Source organism: Ranitomeya variabilis, chromosome 4 (genome assembly GCF_051348905.1).
Source record: "Ranitomeya variabilis isolate aRanVar5 chromosome 4, aRanVar5.hap1, whole genome shotgun sequence".
In the NCBI taxonomy this organism is placed as follows: domain Eukaryota; kingdom Metazoa; phylum Chordata; class Amphibia; order Anura; family Dendrobatidae; genus Ranitomeya; species Ranitomeya variabilis.
The window spans coordinates 94,540,128-94,559,667 of NC_135235.1; the positions used below are offsets into that span (position 1 = coordinate 94,540,128).

Below are 19,540 nucleotides of genomic sequence, written 5' to 3' on the forward strand. Positions count from 1 at the left end.
AGTTGGAGGCGACAGGAGGTGGCAAGAGTTTTGATGTGTGGCTTGAAGGACAGGGCAGAGTCGAGAGTTACCCCGAGGCAGCAGATTTCAGGTGCAGGTGCCTTATACTACAGAGTCTGCCTATGGGGGTGCTGCTAAATACTACAGGGTCTGCCTATTGGGGTACTACCTTATACTACAGGGTCTGCCTATAGGGGTACTGTCTTATACTACAGGGTCTGCCTATGGGGTGCTGTCTTATACTACTGGGTCTGCCTATGAGGTACTGTCTTATACTACAGGATCTGCCTATGGGGGTACTGTCTTATACTACAGGGTCTGCCAATAGGGGTTCTGTCTTATACTACAGGGTCTGCCTATGGGGGTGCTGTCTTGTACTATATTGAGGACTATCTGGCACATTATACTATATGGAGGTTATCTATGGAGCCATCATACAGTGTGGGGATTACAGTAAAAGGGCCATCATACAGTGTTGGAGCCATCAAACAGTTTAGGAGGCTACTAAGGGGTCAGTATACTGTGTGGTTGGTACTATACAGTTAGGGGGCATTATACTGTGTACAGGGGAGCTGTACGGGGGGGAGACTCGGGACATTGTTAAATGTAAAGTGGGCACTTATTGTAATAGGGAAACTCAGGTTACTGTGACTATCAAAGTGGCACACAGGGCAATATTACTTTCTAGGGGGCAAAATGCGGGCGCTGTTTTCAAGGGCACTTGCACCCGGCATTACTATATTATAGAGTGTTACTTTAGAATTTAGAGCGTACAGAGAACCACACAGCAGGTGCAGTAATAGGGACACATACGGCAGCAGAGGCTCATTATTGGGGTATCAGGTGCAGTAATAAGGACACATATGGCAGCAGCGGCTCAGCATTGGGATATCAGCAGGATGACAAGTTTGTGCAGGTTGGGAATAGATGGTGATGGGGCTGGAATGTGAAAAGTGAAATGTGTCTTTGTTGTAATCTCTACAGATGAGTCCTGGCAGGAAGAAGTTGTCATGTCGGTCTGGGCCAGATGGAAAAGACGGGAAAAGTGAATGATTCCATCAGAAAGATCATCAGCGGTAAGTCACCATCTGTAACTGTGCTGTGATCTCTTATATGTTCTGTAGGACTGGTATCTTCCACTGACCATATGGCGGTAATATCCATGTTGATCGTTATATAGAAACTATAGAAATTATCTTCAGTAACAGCGCGGTCATCTGCTGAGTTTCTCCTGCACTATTAAGGTGCGTCACAAAGTTGTAATCAAGGTTACTTGGTTAGGGGCCCACTCAGAAGCTTCGTCCCCCCTGAACGAAAACCCTAGCTACGTCTCTGTATCCGCGCATGCTTGGGTGTTATCCCAGCATCTCTTATATTCTGTTCAAGTCCCTGCGGCTGCATGATTTGTGGCTGCTAGACAGTCTCAACAGATGTTGAAATTGCCTAACAAACAGGCAATCCCTGCATGTGTTGAGGCTGTCTAACAGCTGTAAATCATGCAGCCATAGGAACTTGAACATACAGTTATATGAAAAAGTTTGGGCACCCCTATTAATCTTAAGCTTAATGTTTTATAAAGGTTGTTTTTTTGCAATAGCTATTTCAGTTTCATATATCTAATAACTGTTGGACACAGTAATGTTTCTGCCTTGAAATGAGGTTTATTGTACTAACAGAAAATGTGCAATCTGCATTCAAACAAAATTATCTGTTACCCTTGAGAAAACAAAACAATTTGAGGCCTAAAGTAAATTTTTGTGGAAAAAAAAGGTAAATGTTAATTTTTTCTTCCACATTCCAAATATTCCTATGAAGCACCTGAAGGATTAATAACCTTCTTGAATGTGGTTTTGAGCACCTTGAGGGGTGCAGTTTTTAGAATGGTGTCACTTTGGGGTATTTTCTATCATATAGACCTCTCAAAGTCACTTTAACCCTTTACTGACATCGGACGGTATAGTACGTCCGATGTCAGCTCCCCTGCTTTGATGCAGGGCTCCGCGGTGACCCCGCATCAAAGCCGGGATATGTCAGCTGTTTTGAACAGCTGACATGTGCCCGCAATAGCGGCAGGTGAAATCTCAATTCACCCGTTGCTATTAACTAGTTAAATACTGCTGTAAAACGCAGACAGCGGCATTTAACTACCGCATCCGGCCGGGCGGCCGGAAATGACGTCATCGCCGACCCCGTCACATGATCGGGGGTCGGCGATGTGTCAGGACAGTAACCATAGAGGTCCTTGAGACGTCTATGGTTACTGATCGCCGGTAGCTGTGAGCACCACCCTGTGGTCGGCGCTCACAGCACACCTGATTTTCTACTACATAGCAGCGAACAGCAGATCGCTGCTATGTAGCAGAGGCGATCGTGCTGTGCCTGCTTCTATCCTCCCATGGAGGCTAATGAAGCATGGCAAAAGTTAAAAAAAAAGTTTAAAAAAATGTGAAAAAAATAAAAAAATATAAAAGTTTAAATCTCCCCCCTTTCGCCCCAATCAAAATAAATCAATAAAAAAAAATCAAATCTACACATATTTGGTATCGCCACGTTCAGAATCGCCCGATCTATCAATAAAAAAAAAGCAATAACCTGATCGCTAAATGGCATAACGAGAAAAAAAATCGAATCGCCAGAATTACGTTTTTTTGGTCGACCCCAGATCATGAAAAATGGAGACGCTACGAGTATCGGAAAATGGCACAATTTTTTTTTTTTTTAGCAAAGTTTGGAATTTTTTTTCACCACTTAGGTAAAAAATAACCTAATCATGTTAGGTGTCTATGAACTCGTAATGACCTGGAGAATCATAATGGCAGGTCAGTTTTAGCATTTAGTGAACCTAGCAAAAAAGCCAAACAAAAAACAAGTGTGGGATTGCACTTTTTTTGCAATTTCACCGCACTTGGAATTTTTTTCCCGTTTTCTAGTACATGACATGGTAAAACCAATGATGTCTTTCAAAAGTACAACTCGTCCCGCAAAAAATAAGCCCTCACATGGCCAAATTGACGGAAAAATAAAAAAGTTATGGCTCTGGGAAGGAGGGGAGTGAAAAACAAACACGGAAAAACGAAAAATCCCACGGTCATGAAGGGGTTAAATGTAATGTGGTCCCCAAAAAAATGGTTTTGTAAATCTTATTGGAAAAATGAGAAATCACTCGACAAATTTAACCCATATAACTTCCTCACAAAAAAAAATGATGTTTTGAAAATAGTGCTGATGTAAAGTAGAGATGTGAGGAATGTTATTTATTAACTATTTTGTGTGACAAGACTTTCTGGTTTAAGGGCATAAAAATTAAAAAAATTGCCAAATTTTCTAAATTTTCGCCAAATTTCCATTTTTTTTTCACAAATAAATCATATTGAAGAAATGTTACCTCTATCATGAAGTACAATATGTCGCGAAAAAACAGTCTCAGAATCAGTGCGTCATATTGAAGCGTTCCAGAGTTATTTCCTCATAAAGTAACACTTGTCAGAATTGTTACATTTGGACTAGTCATGAAAGTGAAAATAGGCTTGGTGGGGGGTAAAGGGGTTAAGCTGTTTATGGGATAGGGGCATCAAACTGGATTTTTGCCCTGGGTGCAGGAAAACCTATGTTCACTTCTGTATACCAGAAGTAACAGAACAAGATAAAGTTGATGGCGCATCCTTGTCAGTCTGCCCACATAACTGCTTTCCGTTTCCAGTTTTTTTCCAGCTGAATACCATCAGTCTGTTTCTGTTTCCTCGCTCTCTGAGCAGTATCGTTTCTCCCTTCTCTCCTCCTCTTATAAGTGACGCTTTGCCCCCCTCCAAGGATTCTGAGACTACAAAAGCACCGACAAGATCCTTGTACTGCAGTTGGAAAACTTCATCATCCATTGCAGCAGAGAGGCAGAGGGACAGGAAGCAGAATGAGGTGACTATTTTTACTGAAGGTCTTGTTTATTAACCCCTAAGATGCTATACCTAATAGAAATGCTAATAGGGCTGTGCGTTATACTTTACTTAATGTGATTCAATGTCAAGTTTCAGCTTCCTTGCATTTGGCAGACATCACTATTCAGTCTCATGACATTGGAGAGCGTAGAGTGAGTTTAGTGGAAAAACAGATTTCTCAGAGGAACGGCGGTTGATTGAGAATTACATTGTCTCAAAATTTGACAGGTCACTGGTAACGGATGGAGTTTCATTGGGTGTGTATTGTTGTGGAATCCAAAACCTAGGTTCAGGTTTAACAACCTATAACATTTTTTTTTTCACTTTCTCTTTTTCCTTTGAAGAGTCATAACCTTTTTTATTTACTTTAGTCAATAGTCATATAAAGTCACGTTTATTGCAAAGGGGTTTTATTTTTTTATGGACTTCAAACAATGAAGGTTTTATCACCAGTAGATTAATACTGCCTGGACTAGCTGGCATGTGAGCCCTGGTCTGACCACGCCCACTTCTATGATAAGCAGTTCACTGTCAACTGCTGCATCCAGTAAAGTAAGTGATACATTACTGGAATCACTGAATCTTTTCCTACATCATGCTGCTCTCAGATGAGAGCATAATTCCATTTAACTTTATTTTATGGTTCAGTACAAATGCAACAATACCAAATTTACAGTATATACTTCTTTTATGCTCTACAATTTTTTTAAAAAATGTTTGTTTTGCCATTTTGTGAGACATGTAGGGCCTGATTCGCTAAGAATAGCATTGTGCATGCCAGCCATAATGAATTCATTAGGAGGCACACGCCACTTAAAAGCAACCGGTCACCAGAAAAAAACACTATTAATCTGCAAATATGGGGTTAATCTGCAAGGTAATAGCATTATTAACCTGCCCTAGAGAGTGCATCATACTTTGAGTACTATATGGGGTATACTCTATCAAGGTCTATTATGAGTGCATGATACTCTATGGGGCTGCATTATACTCTATGGGGCTGTGTTATGCTCTATGGGGGCTACGTTACACTCTATAGAGGCTGCATTACACTCTACAGGGCTGTGTTATACTCTGTGGGGGTTGCATTTTATTCTATTGGGCTGCATTATATTCTATGGGGCTGCATTATACTCTATGGAGGCTGTATTATGCTCTGTGTGGCTACGTTTTGCTATATGAGAGCTGCATTATCCTCTGGGGGCTGAATTATACTGTAAGGAGGACTATGAGGAATGTATTATGATGCATGCAGGGCTATGAGGAATGCATTATACTGTTTGGAGGACTATGGGGAATGGACTGCATTATACTATATGAAGTACTACAGGGTGCATTATACTATGGGGAGTGCATTGTACTATATGGAGGTCTAAGGGGGTGCATTATACTATATGGAGGACAGCAGGATGCATTATACTATATTGAGGACTTTGGGGAGAGCATTATACTATATGGAGGACTATGGGCTGTGCATTATACTATATAGAGGACTATGGGGTGCATTATACTATGTGGAGGATTATTGGGTGCATTATACTAAACGATAAAAATGCCTATTCATCTAGTGAGAGGATTGGTTATGCCAGAACAGAAATCATTCTTCTCAGCAGCACAGTAGTGTAGCTACCAGGGGGGCAGAGGGGCCGGTCGCACCGATACAGTTACATTCTGCGGCAGAGCAGGGAGAATCGATCTCTGTCAGGAGATGAATGGGTGCTCAGAGCTGCGGAGGAAGCAGGAGGAAGAGAGGTGAGTATTTAATTTTTTATGAGGGCTGCCTTATACTACAGGGTCTGCCTATGGGGGTGCTGCCTTATACTACAGGGTCTGCCTATAGGGGTGCTGCCTTATACTACAGGGTCTGCCTATGGGGGTGCTGCCTTATACTACAGGGTCTGCCTATGGGGCTGCCTTATACTACAGGGTCTGCCTATAGGAGTGCTGCCTTATACTACAGGATCTGCCTATGGGGGTGCTGCCTTATACTACAGGGTCTGCCTATGGGGGTGCTGCCTTATACTACAGGGTCTGCCTATGGGGGTGCTGTCTTATACTACAGGGTCTGCCTATGGGGTTCTGCCTGCCTTAGATTGCAGAGTCTGCCTATGGGGGTGCTGTCTTATACTACAGGGTCTGCTTGTGGGGTGCTGCCTAATACTACAGGGTCTGCCTATAGGGGTGTTGTCTTATACTACAGGGTCTGCCAATGGGGTGCTGCCTTATATTACAGGGTCTGCCTATGGGGGTGCTGTCTTATACTACCGGGTCTGCCTGTGGGGTGCTGCTTTATACTACAGGGTCAGCCTATGGGGGTGCTGCCTTATACTACAGCATCAGCCTATGGGGGTGCTGCCTTATACTACAGGGTCTGCCTATGGGATGCTGCCTTATACTACAGGGTCTGCCTATGGGGGTGTTGCCTTATTCTACAGGGTCTGCCTATGTGGGTGCTGTATTATACTACAGGGTCTGCCTATGGGGGTGCTGCTTTATACTTCAGGGTCTGCCTATGGGGGTGCTGTCTTATACTACAGGGTCTGCCTATGGGGTTCTGCCTTAGATTACAAAGTCTGCCTATGGGGTTCTGTCTTATACTACAGGGTCTGCCTGTGGGGGGCTGCCTTATACTACAGGGTCTGCCTATGAAATTGCTGCCTTATAATACAGGGTCTGCCTATGGGGGTGCTGTCTTATACTACAGGGTCTGCCTATGGGGGTGCTGCCTTATACTACAGGGTCTGCCTATGGGGGTGCTGTCTTATACTACAGGGTCTGCCTATGGGGGTGCTGCCTTATACTACAGGATCTGCCTATGGGGGTGCTGCCTTATACTACAGGGTCTGCTTTTAGGGGTGCTGCCTTATACATGAGGGTCTTCCTATGGGGGTGCTGTCTTATACTACAAGGTCTGCTTATGGGGGTGCTGCCTCTTACTTCAGGGTCTGCCTATGGGGGTGCTGCCTTATACTGCAGGGTCTGCTTATGTGGGTGCTGCCTTATACTACATATTCTGCTTATGGGTGTGCTGCTTTTTACTACAGGGTCTGCCTATGGGTGCTGCCTTGTGCTCTGGAGTCTGCCTATGGGGAATGGATTATATAATATAGAGTTTGCCTATGGGTGTTGCCTTGTGCTGTAGAGTCTGCCTATGGGGGTGCATTATATAATTTATAGTAGGCCTATGGGGAGTGCATTATACTATATGGAGGCTTATGTGGAGTGCATTATACTATATGGAGGCTTATGGGGAGTGTATTATACTATATGGAGGCTTATGGGGAGTGCATTATACTACATGTAGGACTATCTGGTGCATTATACTATATGGAGGCTATCTAGGGGGCCATTATACAGTGTGGGGATTACAGTGAAGGGGCCATCATACAGTAGGGTGGTACTATACAGTGAGGTGGAATTATACTGTGTATAAGAGAGCTTTATGCTGTGTATAAGGGAGCTGTACAGGGGGCAGACTCGGAACATTATTAAATGTAAAGTGGGCCGTTATTGTTATAGGGGAACTCAGGTTACTGTGACTATCAAAGGGGAACACAGGGCATTATAACTTTCTAGGGGGCAAAATATGGGCTGTGTTTTCTAGAGCACTTGCACCTGACATTACTATATTATAGAGGGTCGCTTTAGAATTTAGAGAGCACAGAGAACCACACAGCAGGTGCAGAAATAGGGACACATACGGCAGCAGATGCTCAGTATTGGGGTATCAGGGGCAGTAATAGGGACACATACGGCAGCAGCGGCTCAGTATTTGGGTATCAGGGGCAGTAATAGGGACACATACGGCAGCAGCGACTCAGTATTGGGGTATCAGCAGGATGAGGAGTTTGTGCAGGTTGGGGATAGATGGTGATGGGGTTGGAATATGAGAAGTGAAATGTGTCTTTGTTGTATTCTCTGCAGAGTCCTGGCTGGAAGAAGTTGTCATGTCGGTCTGGGCCAGATGGAAAAGATGGGAAAAATGAACGATTCCATCAGAAAGAAAGTCAGCGGTAAGTCACCATCTGCAACTGTACTTTGATCTCTTATATGTTCTGTAGGACTGACCATATGATGGTAATATCCATGTTGGTCTTTATATAGAGATTATCTTCAGCAACATCGCGGTCATCTGCTGAGGTTCTCCTCCACTATTAAGGTGCGTCACCCAGTTGTAATCAAGGTTACCTGGTTAGGGGCCCACTCAGAAGTTTTGCCCCCCCCCCCCCCCCCGAACCAAAACCCTAGCTACGCCTCTGTGGCAGCACTTCATCCGGTGAAAACCGCAGGTATGCTACTGATACTGTATGGGGACAGACTGATCTACTAGTGATCATTCTGTGCCCATCATTCATCCTTAGTCGGTGTAAAGAGGCCAGGAAACAACCATTGAATGACCTAAATATTGTTGATCATGCTCATTCAACGGCGTGAACTCAGCTCATGTAAATACAACCAACATGTTTCTGTGTAATGGTGTAATATGTTAGCATTTGGGGCCCCACTTTAAACTTTTGCCCATGTCCTTACTTTGTCTAAAACTGTCCCTGCCTGTCATCACCGCTGCCTGGCTTGTACTCACCGTCTTTACACCCTCACCACTCTTGTCACTCTCCTGTCACTGCTCACCGCAAAAGAGTAATGGGGAAATACTACAATTTAATGGCCCCCAACTCCTCCCACAGCTAAGTACTGGACGGCACAGGGGTCATGCCCAGTTCCCAACAGAGGCAGCCACAGTATAAGAGATGCGATTGGACACCGACCCCAGTCTTCTATGCCCAGGAGCTGCCATACATGTGATGTGTAGGTGTTGTGCTCAGACATAACGGCAAAGAAAAATGGCAGCCCCCAGTGACTGTAGAAAAATGTAATAAATGATGTTAAAACTTAACATGCCATTTTGTATTAAAAATGATTGATTATATCATCAGAACTTATTAATACAAAAATAAATATTTCCACATTCCCTTTAACCCCTTTCTGTCATTAGACGTACTATTCCGTCCATGTGGGGTGGGCCCTAATTCCCAAGGACGGAATAGTACGTCATACGCGATCGGCCGCGCTCACGGGGGGAGCGCGGCCGATCGCGGCCGGGTGTCAGCTGCATATCGCAGCTGACATCCGGCACTATGTGCCAGGAGCGGTCACGGACCGCCCCCGGCACATTAACCCCCGGCACACCGCGATCAAACATGATCGCGATGTGCCGGCGGTGCAGGGAAGCATCGCGCAGGGAGGGGGCTCCCTGCGGGCTTCCCTGAGCCCCCCGCAGCAACGCGATGTGATCGCGTTGCTGCGAGGGTCTTACCTCCCTCCCTGCCTGCTCCAGACCCGGATCCAAGATGGCCGCGGATCCGGGTCCTGCAGGGAGGGAGGTGGCTTCACAGAAGCCTGCTCAGAGCAGGCACTGTGAAGCAGCCTGCACTTCTCGCAGATCGGTGATCTGTCAGAGTGCTATGCAAACTGACAGATCACCGATCTGTATTGTCCCTCCCTGGGGCAAAGTAAAAAAGTAAAAAAAAAAAATTTCCAAATGTGTAAAAAAAAAATAAAAAAAAAATAAAAAATTCCAAAATAATGAAAAAAAAAAAATATTATTCCCATAAATACATTTCTTTATCTAAATAAAATAAAAAAAACAATAAAAGTACACATATTTAGTATCGCCGCGTCCGTAACGACCCGACCTATAAAACTGGCCCACTAGTTAACCCCTTCAGTAAACGCCGTAAGAAAAAAAAAAAAAAAACGAGGCAAAAAACAACGCTTTATTATCATACTGCCGAACAAAAAGTGGAATAACACGCGATCAAAAAGACTGATATAAATAACCATGGTACCGCTGAAAACGTCATCTTGTCCCGCAAAAAACGAGCCACCATACAGCATCATCAGCAAAAAAATAAAAAAGTTATAGTCCTGAGAATAAAGCGATACCAAAATAATTATTTTTTCTATAAAATAGTTTTTATCGCATAAAAGCGCCAAAACATAAAAAAAATGATATAAATGAGATATCGCTGTAATCGTACTGACCCGACGAATAAAACTGCTTTATCAATTTTACCAAACGCGGAACGGTATAAACGCCTCCCCAAAAAGAAATTCACGAATAGCTGGTTTTTGATCACTCTGCCTCACAAAAATCGGAATAAAAAGCGATCAAAAAATGTCACGTGCCCGAAAATGTTACCAATAAAAACGTCAACGCATCCCGCAAAAAACAAGATCTCACATGACTCTGTGGACTCAAATATGGAAAAATTACAGCTCTCAAAATGTGGTAACGCAAAAAATATTTTTTGCAATGAAAAGCGTCTTTCAGTGTGTGACGGCTGCCAATCATAAAAATCCGCTAAAAAACCCACTATAAAAGTAAATCAAACCCCCCTTCATCACCCCCTTAGTTAGGGAAAAATAAAAAAATTAAAAAATGTATTTATTTCCATTTTCCCATTAGGGTTAGGGTTAGGGCTAGAGTTAGGACTAGAGTTAGGGCTAGGGTTATTGCTAGGGTTGGGGCTAGGGTTGGGGCTACAGTTAGGGTTGGGGCTAAAGATAGGGTTAGGGTTTGGATTACATTTACGGTTGGGAATAGGGTTGGGTGTGTCTGGGTTAGAGGAGTGGTTAGGGTTACTGTTGGGATTAGGGTAAGGGGTGTGTTTGGATTAGGGTTTCAGTTATAATTGGGGGGTTTCCACTGTTTAGGCACATCAGGGGCTTTCCAAACGGGATATGGCATCCGATCTGAATTCCAGCCAATTCTGCGTTGAAAAAGGAAAACAGTGCTCCTTCCCTTCCGAGCTCTCCCGTGTGCCCAAACAGGGGTTTACCCCAACATATGGGGTATCAGCGTACTCAGGACAAAGTGGACATCATCTTTTGGGGTCCAATTTCTCCTGCTACCCTTGGGAAAATACAAAACTGGGGGCCAAAAAATAAGTTTTGTGGGAAAAAAAGATTTTTTATTTTCACGGCTCTGCGTTGTAAACTGTAGTGAAACACTTGGGGGTTCAAAGTTCTCACAACACATCTAGATAAGTTCCTTGGGGGGTCTAATTTCCGATATGGGGTCACTTGTGGGGGGTTTGTACTGTTTGCGTACATCAGGGGCTCTGCAAATGCAACGTGACGCCTGCAGACCAATCCATTTAAGTCTGCATTCCAAATGGCGCTCCTTCCCTTCCGAGCTCTGTCATGCGCCCAAACAGTGGTTCCCCCCCACATATGGGGTATCAGCATACTCAGGACAAATTAGACAACAACTTTTTGGGTCCAATTTATCCTGATACCCTTGTGAAAATACAAAACTGGGGGCTAAAAAAATCATTTTTGTGAAAAAAAAAATAATTTTTATTTTCACGGCTCTGCGTTATAAACTGTAGTGAAACACTTGGGGGTTCAAAGTTCTCACAACACATCTAGATAAGTTCCTTGGGGGGTCTAGTTTCCAATATGGGGTCACTTGTGGGGGGTTTGTACTGTTTGGGTACATCAGGGGCTCTGCAAATGCAACGTGATGCCTGCAGACCAATCCATTTAAGTCTGCATTCCAAATGGCGCTCCTTCCCTTCCGAGCTCTGTCATGCGCCCAAACAGTGGTTCCCCCCCCACATATTGGGTATCAGCATACTCAGGACAAATTGGACAACAAATTTTGGGGTCCAATTTATCCTGTTACACTTGTGAAAATACAAAACTGGGGGCTAAAAAATCATTTTTGTGAAAAAAAAAAAGAATTTATTTTCACGGCTCTGCGTTATAAACTGTAGTGAAACACTTGGGGGTTCAAAGCTCTCAAAACACATCTAGATAAGTTCCTTAGGGGGTCTACTTTCCAAAATGGTGTCACTTGTGGGGTTTTTTAATGTTTAGGCACATCAGGGGCTCTGCAAACGCAACATGGCATCCCATCTTAATTCCAGTCAATTTTGCATTGAAAAGTAAAATAGCGCTCCTTCCCTTCCGAGCTCTGCTATGCGCCCAAACAGTGGTTTACCCCCACATATGGGGTATCGTCGTACTCAGGACAAATTGCACAACAACTTTTGTGCTCTAATTTCTTCTCTTACCCTTGGGGAAATAAAAAAATGGGGGCGAAAAGATCATTTTTGTGAAAAAATATGATTTTTTATTTTTACGGCTCTGCATTATAAACTTCTGTGAAGCACTTGTTGGGTCAAAGTGCTCACCACACATCTAGATAAGTTCCTTAGGGGGTCTACTTTCCAAAATGGTGTCACTTGTGGGGGGTTTCAATGTTTAGGCACATCAGGAGCTCTCCAAACGCAACATGACGTCCCATCTCAATTCCAGTCAATTTTGCATTGAAAAGTCAAATGGCGCTCGTTCCCTTCCGAGCTCTGCCCTGCGCCCAAACAATGGTTTACACCCACATATGGGGTATCAGCGTACTCAGGACAAATTGCACAACAATTTTTGGGGTCCAATTTCTTCTCTTACCCTTGGGAAAATAAAAAATTGGGGGCGAAAAGATCATTTTTGTGAAAAAATATGATTTTTTATTTTTACGGCTCTGCATTATAAACTTCTGTGAAGCACTTGTTGGGTCAAAGTGCTCACCACACATCTAGATAAGTTCCTTAGGGGGTCTACTTTCCAAAATGGTGTCACTTGTGGGGGGTTTCAATGTTTAGGCACATCAGGGGCTCTCCAAATGCAACATGGCGTCCCATCTCAATTCCAGTCAATTTTGCATTGAAAAGTCAAATGGCGCTCCTTCCCTTCCGAGCTCTGCCCTGCGCCCAAACAATGGTTTACACCCACATATGGGGTATCAGCGTACTCAGGACAAATTGCACAACAATTTTTGGGGTCCAATTTCTTCTCTTACCCTTTAGAAAATAAAAAATTGGGGGCGAAAAGATCATTTTTGTGAAAAAATATGATTTTTTATTTTTACCGCTCTGCATTATAAACTTCTGTGAAGCACTTGTTGGGTCAAAGTGCTCACCACACATCTAGATAAGTTCCTTAGGGGGTCTACTTTCCAAAATGGTGTCACTTGTGGGGGGTTTCAATGTTTAGGCACATCAGGGGCTCTCCAAATGCAACATGGCGTCCCATCTCAATTCCAGTCAATTTTGCATTGAAAAGTAAAATGGCGCTCCTTTCCTTCCGAGCTCTGCCATGCGCCCAAACAGTGGATTACCCCCACATATGGGGTATCAGCATACTCAGGACAAATTGTACAACAAATTTTGGGGTCTATTTTCTCCTGTTACCCTTGGTAAAATAAAACAAATTGGATCTGAAATAAATTTTGTGTGAAAAAAAGTTAAATGTTCATTTTTATTTAAACATTCCAAAAATTCCTGTGAAATACCTGAAGGGTTAATAAACTTCTTGAAAGTGGTTTTGAGTACCTTGAGGGGTGCAGTTTTTAGAATGGTGTCACACTTGGGTATTTTCTATCATATAGACCCCTCAAAATGACTTCAAATGAGATGTGGTCCCTAAAAAAAAATGGTGTTGTAAAAATGAGAAATTGCTGGTCAACTTTTAACCCTTATAACTCCGTCACAAAAAAAAAATTTGGTTCCAAAATTGTGCTGATGTAAAGTAGACATGTGGGAAATGTTACTTATTAAGTATTTTGCGTGACATATGTCTGTGATTTAAGGGCATAAAAATTAAAAGTTGGAAAATTGCGAAATTTTCAAAATTTTCGCCAAATATTCGTTTTTTTCACAAATAAACGCAATTTATATCGAAGAAATTTTACCACTATCATGAAGTACAATATGTCGCGAGAAAACAGTGTCAGAATCGCCAAGATCCGTTGAAGCGTTCCAGAGTTATAACCTCATAAAGGGACAGTGGTCAGAATTGTAAAAATTGGCCCGGTCATTAACGTGCAAACCACCCTTGGGGGTGAAGGGGTTAACAAAATCCAACTCATTAGGTGCCAAATACTTTAGTAAAATCTCCACAACAGAAAGGCGAAATTTAAATAAATAAATACCATATATACTCGAGTATAAGCCGAGATTTCCAACCCATTTTTTAGGGCTGAAATTGCCCCTCTCGGCTTATACTCGAGTCATTGTCCCAGCGGGTCGGCGGGGAGGGGGAGTGGCTGCTGTCAAATCATATTTACATGCTCCTGGCGCGTCTCTGCACGTTTCTGCTTCTCCGGCGCCCGCAGCTTCTTCCTGTGTTCAGCGGTCACGTGGTACCGCTCATTAAAGCAATGAATATGGACGTATGTTCATTACTTTAATGAGCGATACGATGTGACCACTGAACACAGGAAGAAGCTGCGGGCGCCGAAGACCATCTAAGAAGCTGCGAGGGACCGTGCCGGGAGTGGGTGAGTATAATGGGGACTGGAGGGTGAGTATTGCACGATATTCACCTGTCCGCATTCCACTGCTGGGCGCCGCTGTGTCTTCTGCATCCTCTGCCTGTGATGTTCAGGTCAGAGGGCGCGATGGCGCGATTAGTGTGCGCCGCCCTCTGCCTGAACAGTCACTGCAGAGGACGCGGAAGACACAGCGGCACCCAGTGGTGGAACGTGGACAGGTGAATATTGCAAGTGCAGGGGGCCTGCTCAGGACAGGAGGTGAGTATGTGATTTTTTTTTTTTTTTTTAATCGCAGCAGCAGCATATGGGGCAAATGTTTCTATGGAGCATCTTATGGGGCCATAATCAACCTATGCAGCATTGTATGGGGCACATTATCTATGGAGCATCTTATGGGGCCATAATCAACCTATGCAGCATTGTATGGGGCACATTATCTATGGAGCATCTTATGGGGCCATAATCAACCTATGCAGCATTGTATGGGGCACATTATCTATGGAGCATCTTATGGGGCCATAATCAACCTATGCAGCATTGTATGGGGCACATTATCTATGGAGCATCTTATGGGGCCATATTCAACCTATGCAGCATTGTATGGGGCATATTTTCTATGAAGCATCTTATGGGGCCCATCATAAACTTTATGGATCATTTTATGGGGCATATTTTATTATGGAGCATCTTATGGAACCATCATGAACTGTATGGAGCATTATATGGGGCTCCTGATTCAATATGGATATTCAAAAACACTTAACCTACTGATGTCTCAATTGATTTTACTTTTACTGGTATCTATTTTTATTTTTGAAATTTACCAGTAGCTGCTGCATTTCCCACCCAAGGCTTATACTCGAGTCATTAAGTTTTCCCAGTTTTTTGTGTCAAAATTAGGGGTCTCGGCTTATACTCGGGTCGGCTTATACTTGAGTATATACGGTAATAATTTTATTCCACTCGGCAGCCTTTATTACATCCTGTGTTCAGTTCAACATAAATATTTACTGAAAGGTCCTTTTTAAGTTTTGAGCCACAGACTGTAAGTGTATCCAGCAAGTAGAACAATAAACTTCCCTTAGATTTCTCAATTTATTTGAATGCACATCAAGCTACTCATATATATATATATATATATATATATATATATATATATATATATATATATATATATATATATATATGTATATATATAGTATATTTTATACTACTGTATATGTTTGCATATAAATGATGACTCTTTTTAATCAATAACTGATATCAATCCACCCTCCTATTTTCTATCACAGTGTCTCATCGAAGGAGGCGTTGAAGCTGCGTTTACTACAACTTAAATGTCACTTCACTTGGAAACTTCTTCTACAGGACACAGACCCTGATGAACTAGAAGACAGACTGTATGACCAACTGACATTTCTTGTCACCAAGAACAAATACATGGTGTACAATTTCCTGGCCTATGTGATACATCTGAGAAAAGACTACACAAAAGCTATTGATAGTTTAAAGAAAGCAGAAGAAACGATTAATGAAAACAATCCGGATGGGGCTGATCAAAAATATTTGGTGACGTATGGAAATTATGCATGGGTGTACTACTACATGAAGCATTATGAAGATTCCCAGAAATATGTAGATAAAGTAGAGCAGATTTATAAAGAACTGAAAGGTCCACAAGACATAGCAGAAATCTATGGGGAAAAAGGTTGGTCACTGCTAAAATTTTGTGGACAATATTATGAAGAAGCAAAACAATGTTTTCAGAAGGCTTTAGAGCTAGATCCAGAAGATCCTGAGTGGATCACTGGATATGCAACAGTGGTCTACAGACTGGAAGGTTTCAATGGCAGAAGATGTGCTGCTTCAGAATGCGAATCATTAGAGTTATTGATAAATGCAGTAGAGAAGAATCCAAATGATCCTGTGGTGAAGGCGCTTCTTGCATTAAAACTGCAAGACCTAAACAGAACTGGTGAGGGAAAAAGATATATTGCAGAAGCCTTAGAACAAGCCCCAAACCTTCCATATCTGCTCCGATATGTTGCAAAGTTTTACAGAAGAGGTAGGATGATAGATGAGGCCTTGCGTGTACTGAAAACAGCAGTAGATCTCACCCCAACGTCTGGATTTCTACATAACCAGATTGGACTATGTTACAAGAGAAAGTATTTAGATGTGAAAAAGTCACTTGGAAATTGGAACAATTATAGCAGACAACTGCACTCAATGGAATTAGATGACCTCATCCAAAAGGCCATCTTTCATTTTGAGACGACGATAGAGCACAAGAAAAAATATGTATACGCATATGTAGAATTAGCCAATATGTATAGTGAAGCAAAGGAATATCAAAAAGCAGAAGAGAGCTTTCAAACTGTTTTGTCATTTCCCAATCTTATAGAGGAGGAGAAGCAGCAGATCAATTACAATTATGGACGGTTTAAAGAATACTGTCTGAGGTCTGAATCTGAAGCCATCGACTGCTATAAAAAGAGTTTACAGATCACTGTACTCAAACAAGAGAGAGAATGGAGTGAAAAGTCTCTAAGAAGAATTTCTTCAAAGAAGATTAAGAACGATATGAAGGATCCTGAGGGTTACGCTTTGCTTGGCTTTGTCCATAAGACTAATGAAGAGATAACTGATGCAATTGATTGCTATGAAAAAGCCTTGAGATATGACCCTTATAATGAGGAATATGTGAGTGAGCTCTGCGAGCTAAAGCTGAAGATATGAAAACCAAAACCAAGTGAAGTAGAACAGAGATCTTGTATGATTGAACCTACCTTTGTTTCCCTTCATAAATAGATAAATCAAGTCATTTATATACTAATACATGCATTGGGGATATTAGGGGGATGTGGCCACAGTGTTTCTTTTAATGTTTCTGTAAAATCCTAGGAGGTTGTAGGGGAACGAAAGAGGGGTCTTAATTGTTCAGGACCCACATGGCTAAACTATATCTACATTATATCTCTAACTGTGTTTGGAGTAATATTTACCATATCTATATTTCTGTTTAGTTCACTCAATATACAGTATATCTGTAAAATCCACCAAGTTATCAAATAATAAAAATAATAAGCTATTGAAAAACATTTACATTTCATACAACATTGCTGTTTTGCATCGGACTGCACTTTATATAAGGAAATACAAAGATATAAAAAAAAATCATATGCAAAATGCTAATTGCATAGGACTGCACTTTATTTAAGGAGATACAAACATATAAAAAAATATATATATATCATACCCAAAATGTTAATTGCTGGTGTGACACACTGACACAGTCAACTTTACTACATTAAGCATTAGAGCATAATTAATATATAATAAAAGCATTTTATCATTGTGATTTACAAAAATGCAGAATCTATAGTCAGTCACATTTAGAAGTTTAAAATAGAGATTGTCGAATTGATGCACAAGACCCTGGTTGAGTGGCCATGTCAGTAGTCCACTAATACAGAGCCCAGGGAACCTACTGTTACCTGGCAGCATTCCCGGCACATTGCTTCCGATAAGTAGGCTCTGTGTGACATCATGCGTTCGTCATACCGCAACGATGACGACGCACAAATCAGTAAAGGCACTGGAGATAAGTGTTTATGTAATCTAATCCTCAAATTTGCATTGAAGTATTTAAAAGGATTACTACTAATTTGTGAAAATAAAGATATATATCTAAGTATGTAGTAAAGGAGTGTCTGATTAGAATATATTTATGATATCCTTAGGATAGGTTGACAGTATCAGATTGGTGGAGGTCTGATACCACTGATAAGTTGTATCAAGATCCTGTGGCGACTGATGTAAACATATTGAAAGGAGCCGCGCTGCAGAGCTCCATTCAATGCATTGTGCCTGCTATTCGGTACTGCACAACAGCAAGGAACAGGACATCAATATATTCTGACCAAAAAATATTTTTAAAATAATTATGTATTCCTTGATATGATTAATAAAGTTGTGTTATGTTACAATTTTGCAATTCTTGTAATATTCCTTGGTACCTTGCTACGCCCTTGGTACTGTTATGTGAATCCCAGCCCCGCAATGTCTTCTGATTTATTCACACTGCGGGGCTGGGATTCACAGGCAGGGCGGCCGCACAGGCGCAGTCAGCTAGACTGCATATGAGGACAGAGGACGGGCAGCGCTCACTGCGCCTGCCCAAGGCATGACAAAAGAGCGCAGGCGCCGGCTGATTTCAAAACCGCGCTGAGGAGGTGGCGCCCGGCGCCAAGAAGACTTGAGTGACGGCTGTGTGGAATCTGCAGCAGGGGGGGGGGAAAGGCCTGCCTCCAGGACTGACGAAAAGGTATTTAGGACAAATTACAAAACAGATTATTTCTGCAGTTACAGCACCAATAACTAAAAGAGCCACCTTGTCAGAATGCAGCATTACTGCTGCACAAGGTGGCTCTTTTAGTTTCAAACGCCTGGGGGGGTGACAGGTTCCCTTTAACTTTAGATAAGTACACATTATTAGATAGTTTTCACTAGGGGGGAGTACTTCTTTTTCTTTTATGATGCTGACCAATCATAAGCAGGAAGCAACACAGAAGTGCAAAAGGACACCCACATCACATAAATAAATATGACTCTTCAGCTGCTATTGATTTGTTCATTCTAAGCGATTACATCAAGGTTTTCATCTACATTTCTGAAATTAAATGAAGTAAAAAAAATGATCAAATTAAACAGACCTGGCAAAGTGCGACCCACGGGACGCATCTGGCCCTCTGGCCATTTTAGTCTGGATCGCGACAACCTAAAGGCTGTAAACAGTGGCACACAAGTTATATAATGCCCTCCATTGTGCATACCCTGCATCCAAATATTGTTTTTACAGACACAGGATGCAGATAGCGGTGAATAGACTGATGGAGAACGGAGCCACCAGCTTCTTCTTCCTCCAATCAGCGTGTGCGACTGAGACAGCAGACGTGATGACGTCATTACATTGTGTCCTATGTGAGGAAAGTCAGTGCATCGGGGATCAGAGCAGAGTGCACAAGAAATGTGAGCAAGATGAGTATGTGATTTTTTTTATGTATAATTGTATATATGTGTTTCTATATATAGGGGACTATGTAAGTGCTCATAATGATTATAGTGAGGCTATGTGGGGGCTCATACTGTATATAATTGATAATGTGGGGCTCATATTGTATATAGAGAGGCTATGTTGGGCTAATATATTTAAGGGGTTAAGTGGGGGCTCATACTGTATATACAGTAGGTAGGCTATGTGAGGACTCATGCT

At 42.2% G+C, this 19,540-nt stretch overlaps 1 protein-coding gene across 1 annotated transcript; it reads left to right on the forward strand.

The window, feature by feature from the left end:
- Positions 1-3,749: 3,749 nt before the first annotated feature.
- Positions 3,750-18,252, forward strand: LOC143769898 (interferon-induced protein with tetratricopeptide repeats 5-like). Its single transcript, XM_077258931.1, has 2 exons — positions 3,750-3,912; positions 15,558-18,252. The coding sequence occupies exons 1-2, from the start codon at positions 3,908-3,910 to the stop codon at positions 17,002-17,004; spliced, it is 1,452 nt and encodes a 483-aa protein (XP_077115046.1). The 5' UTR covers positions 3,750-3,907; the 3' UTR covers positions 17,005-18,252.
- The last annotated feature ends 1,288 nt before the right edge of the window (positions 18,253-19,540 follow it).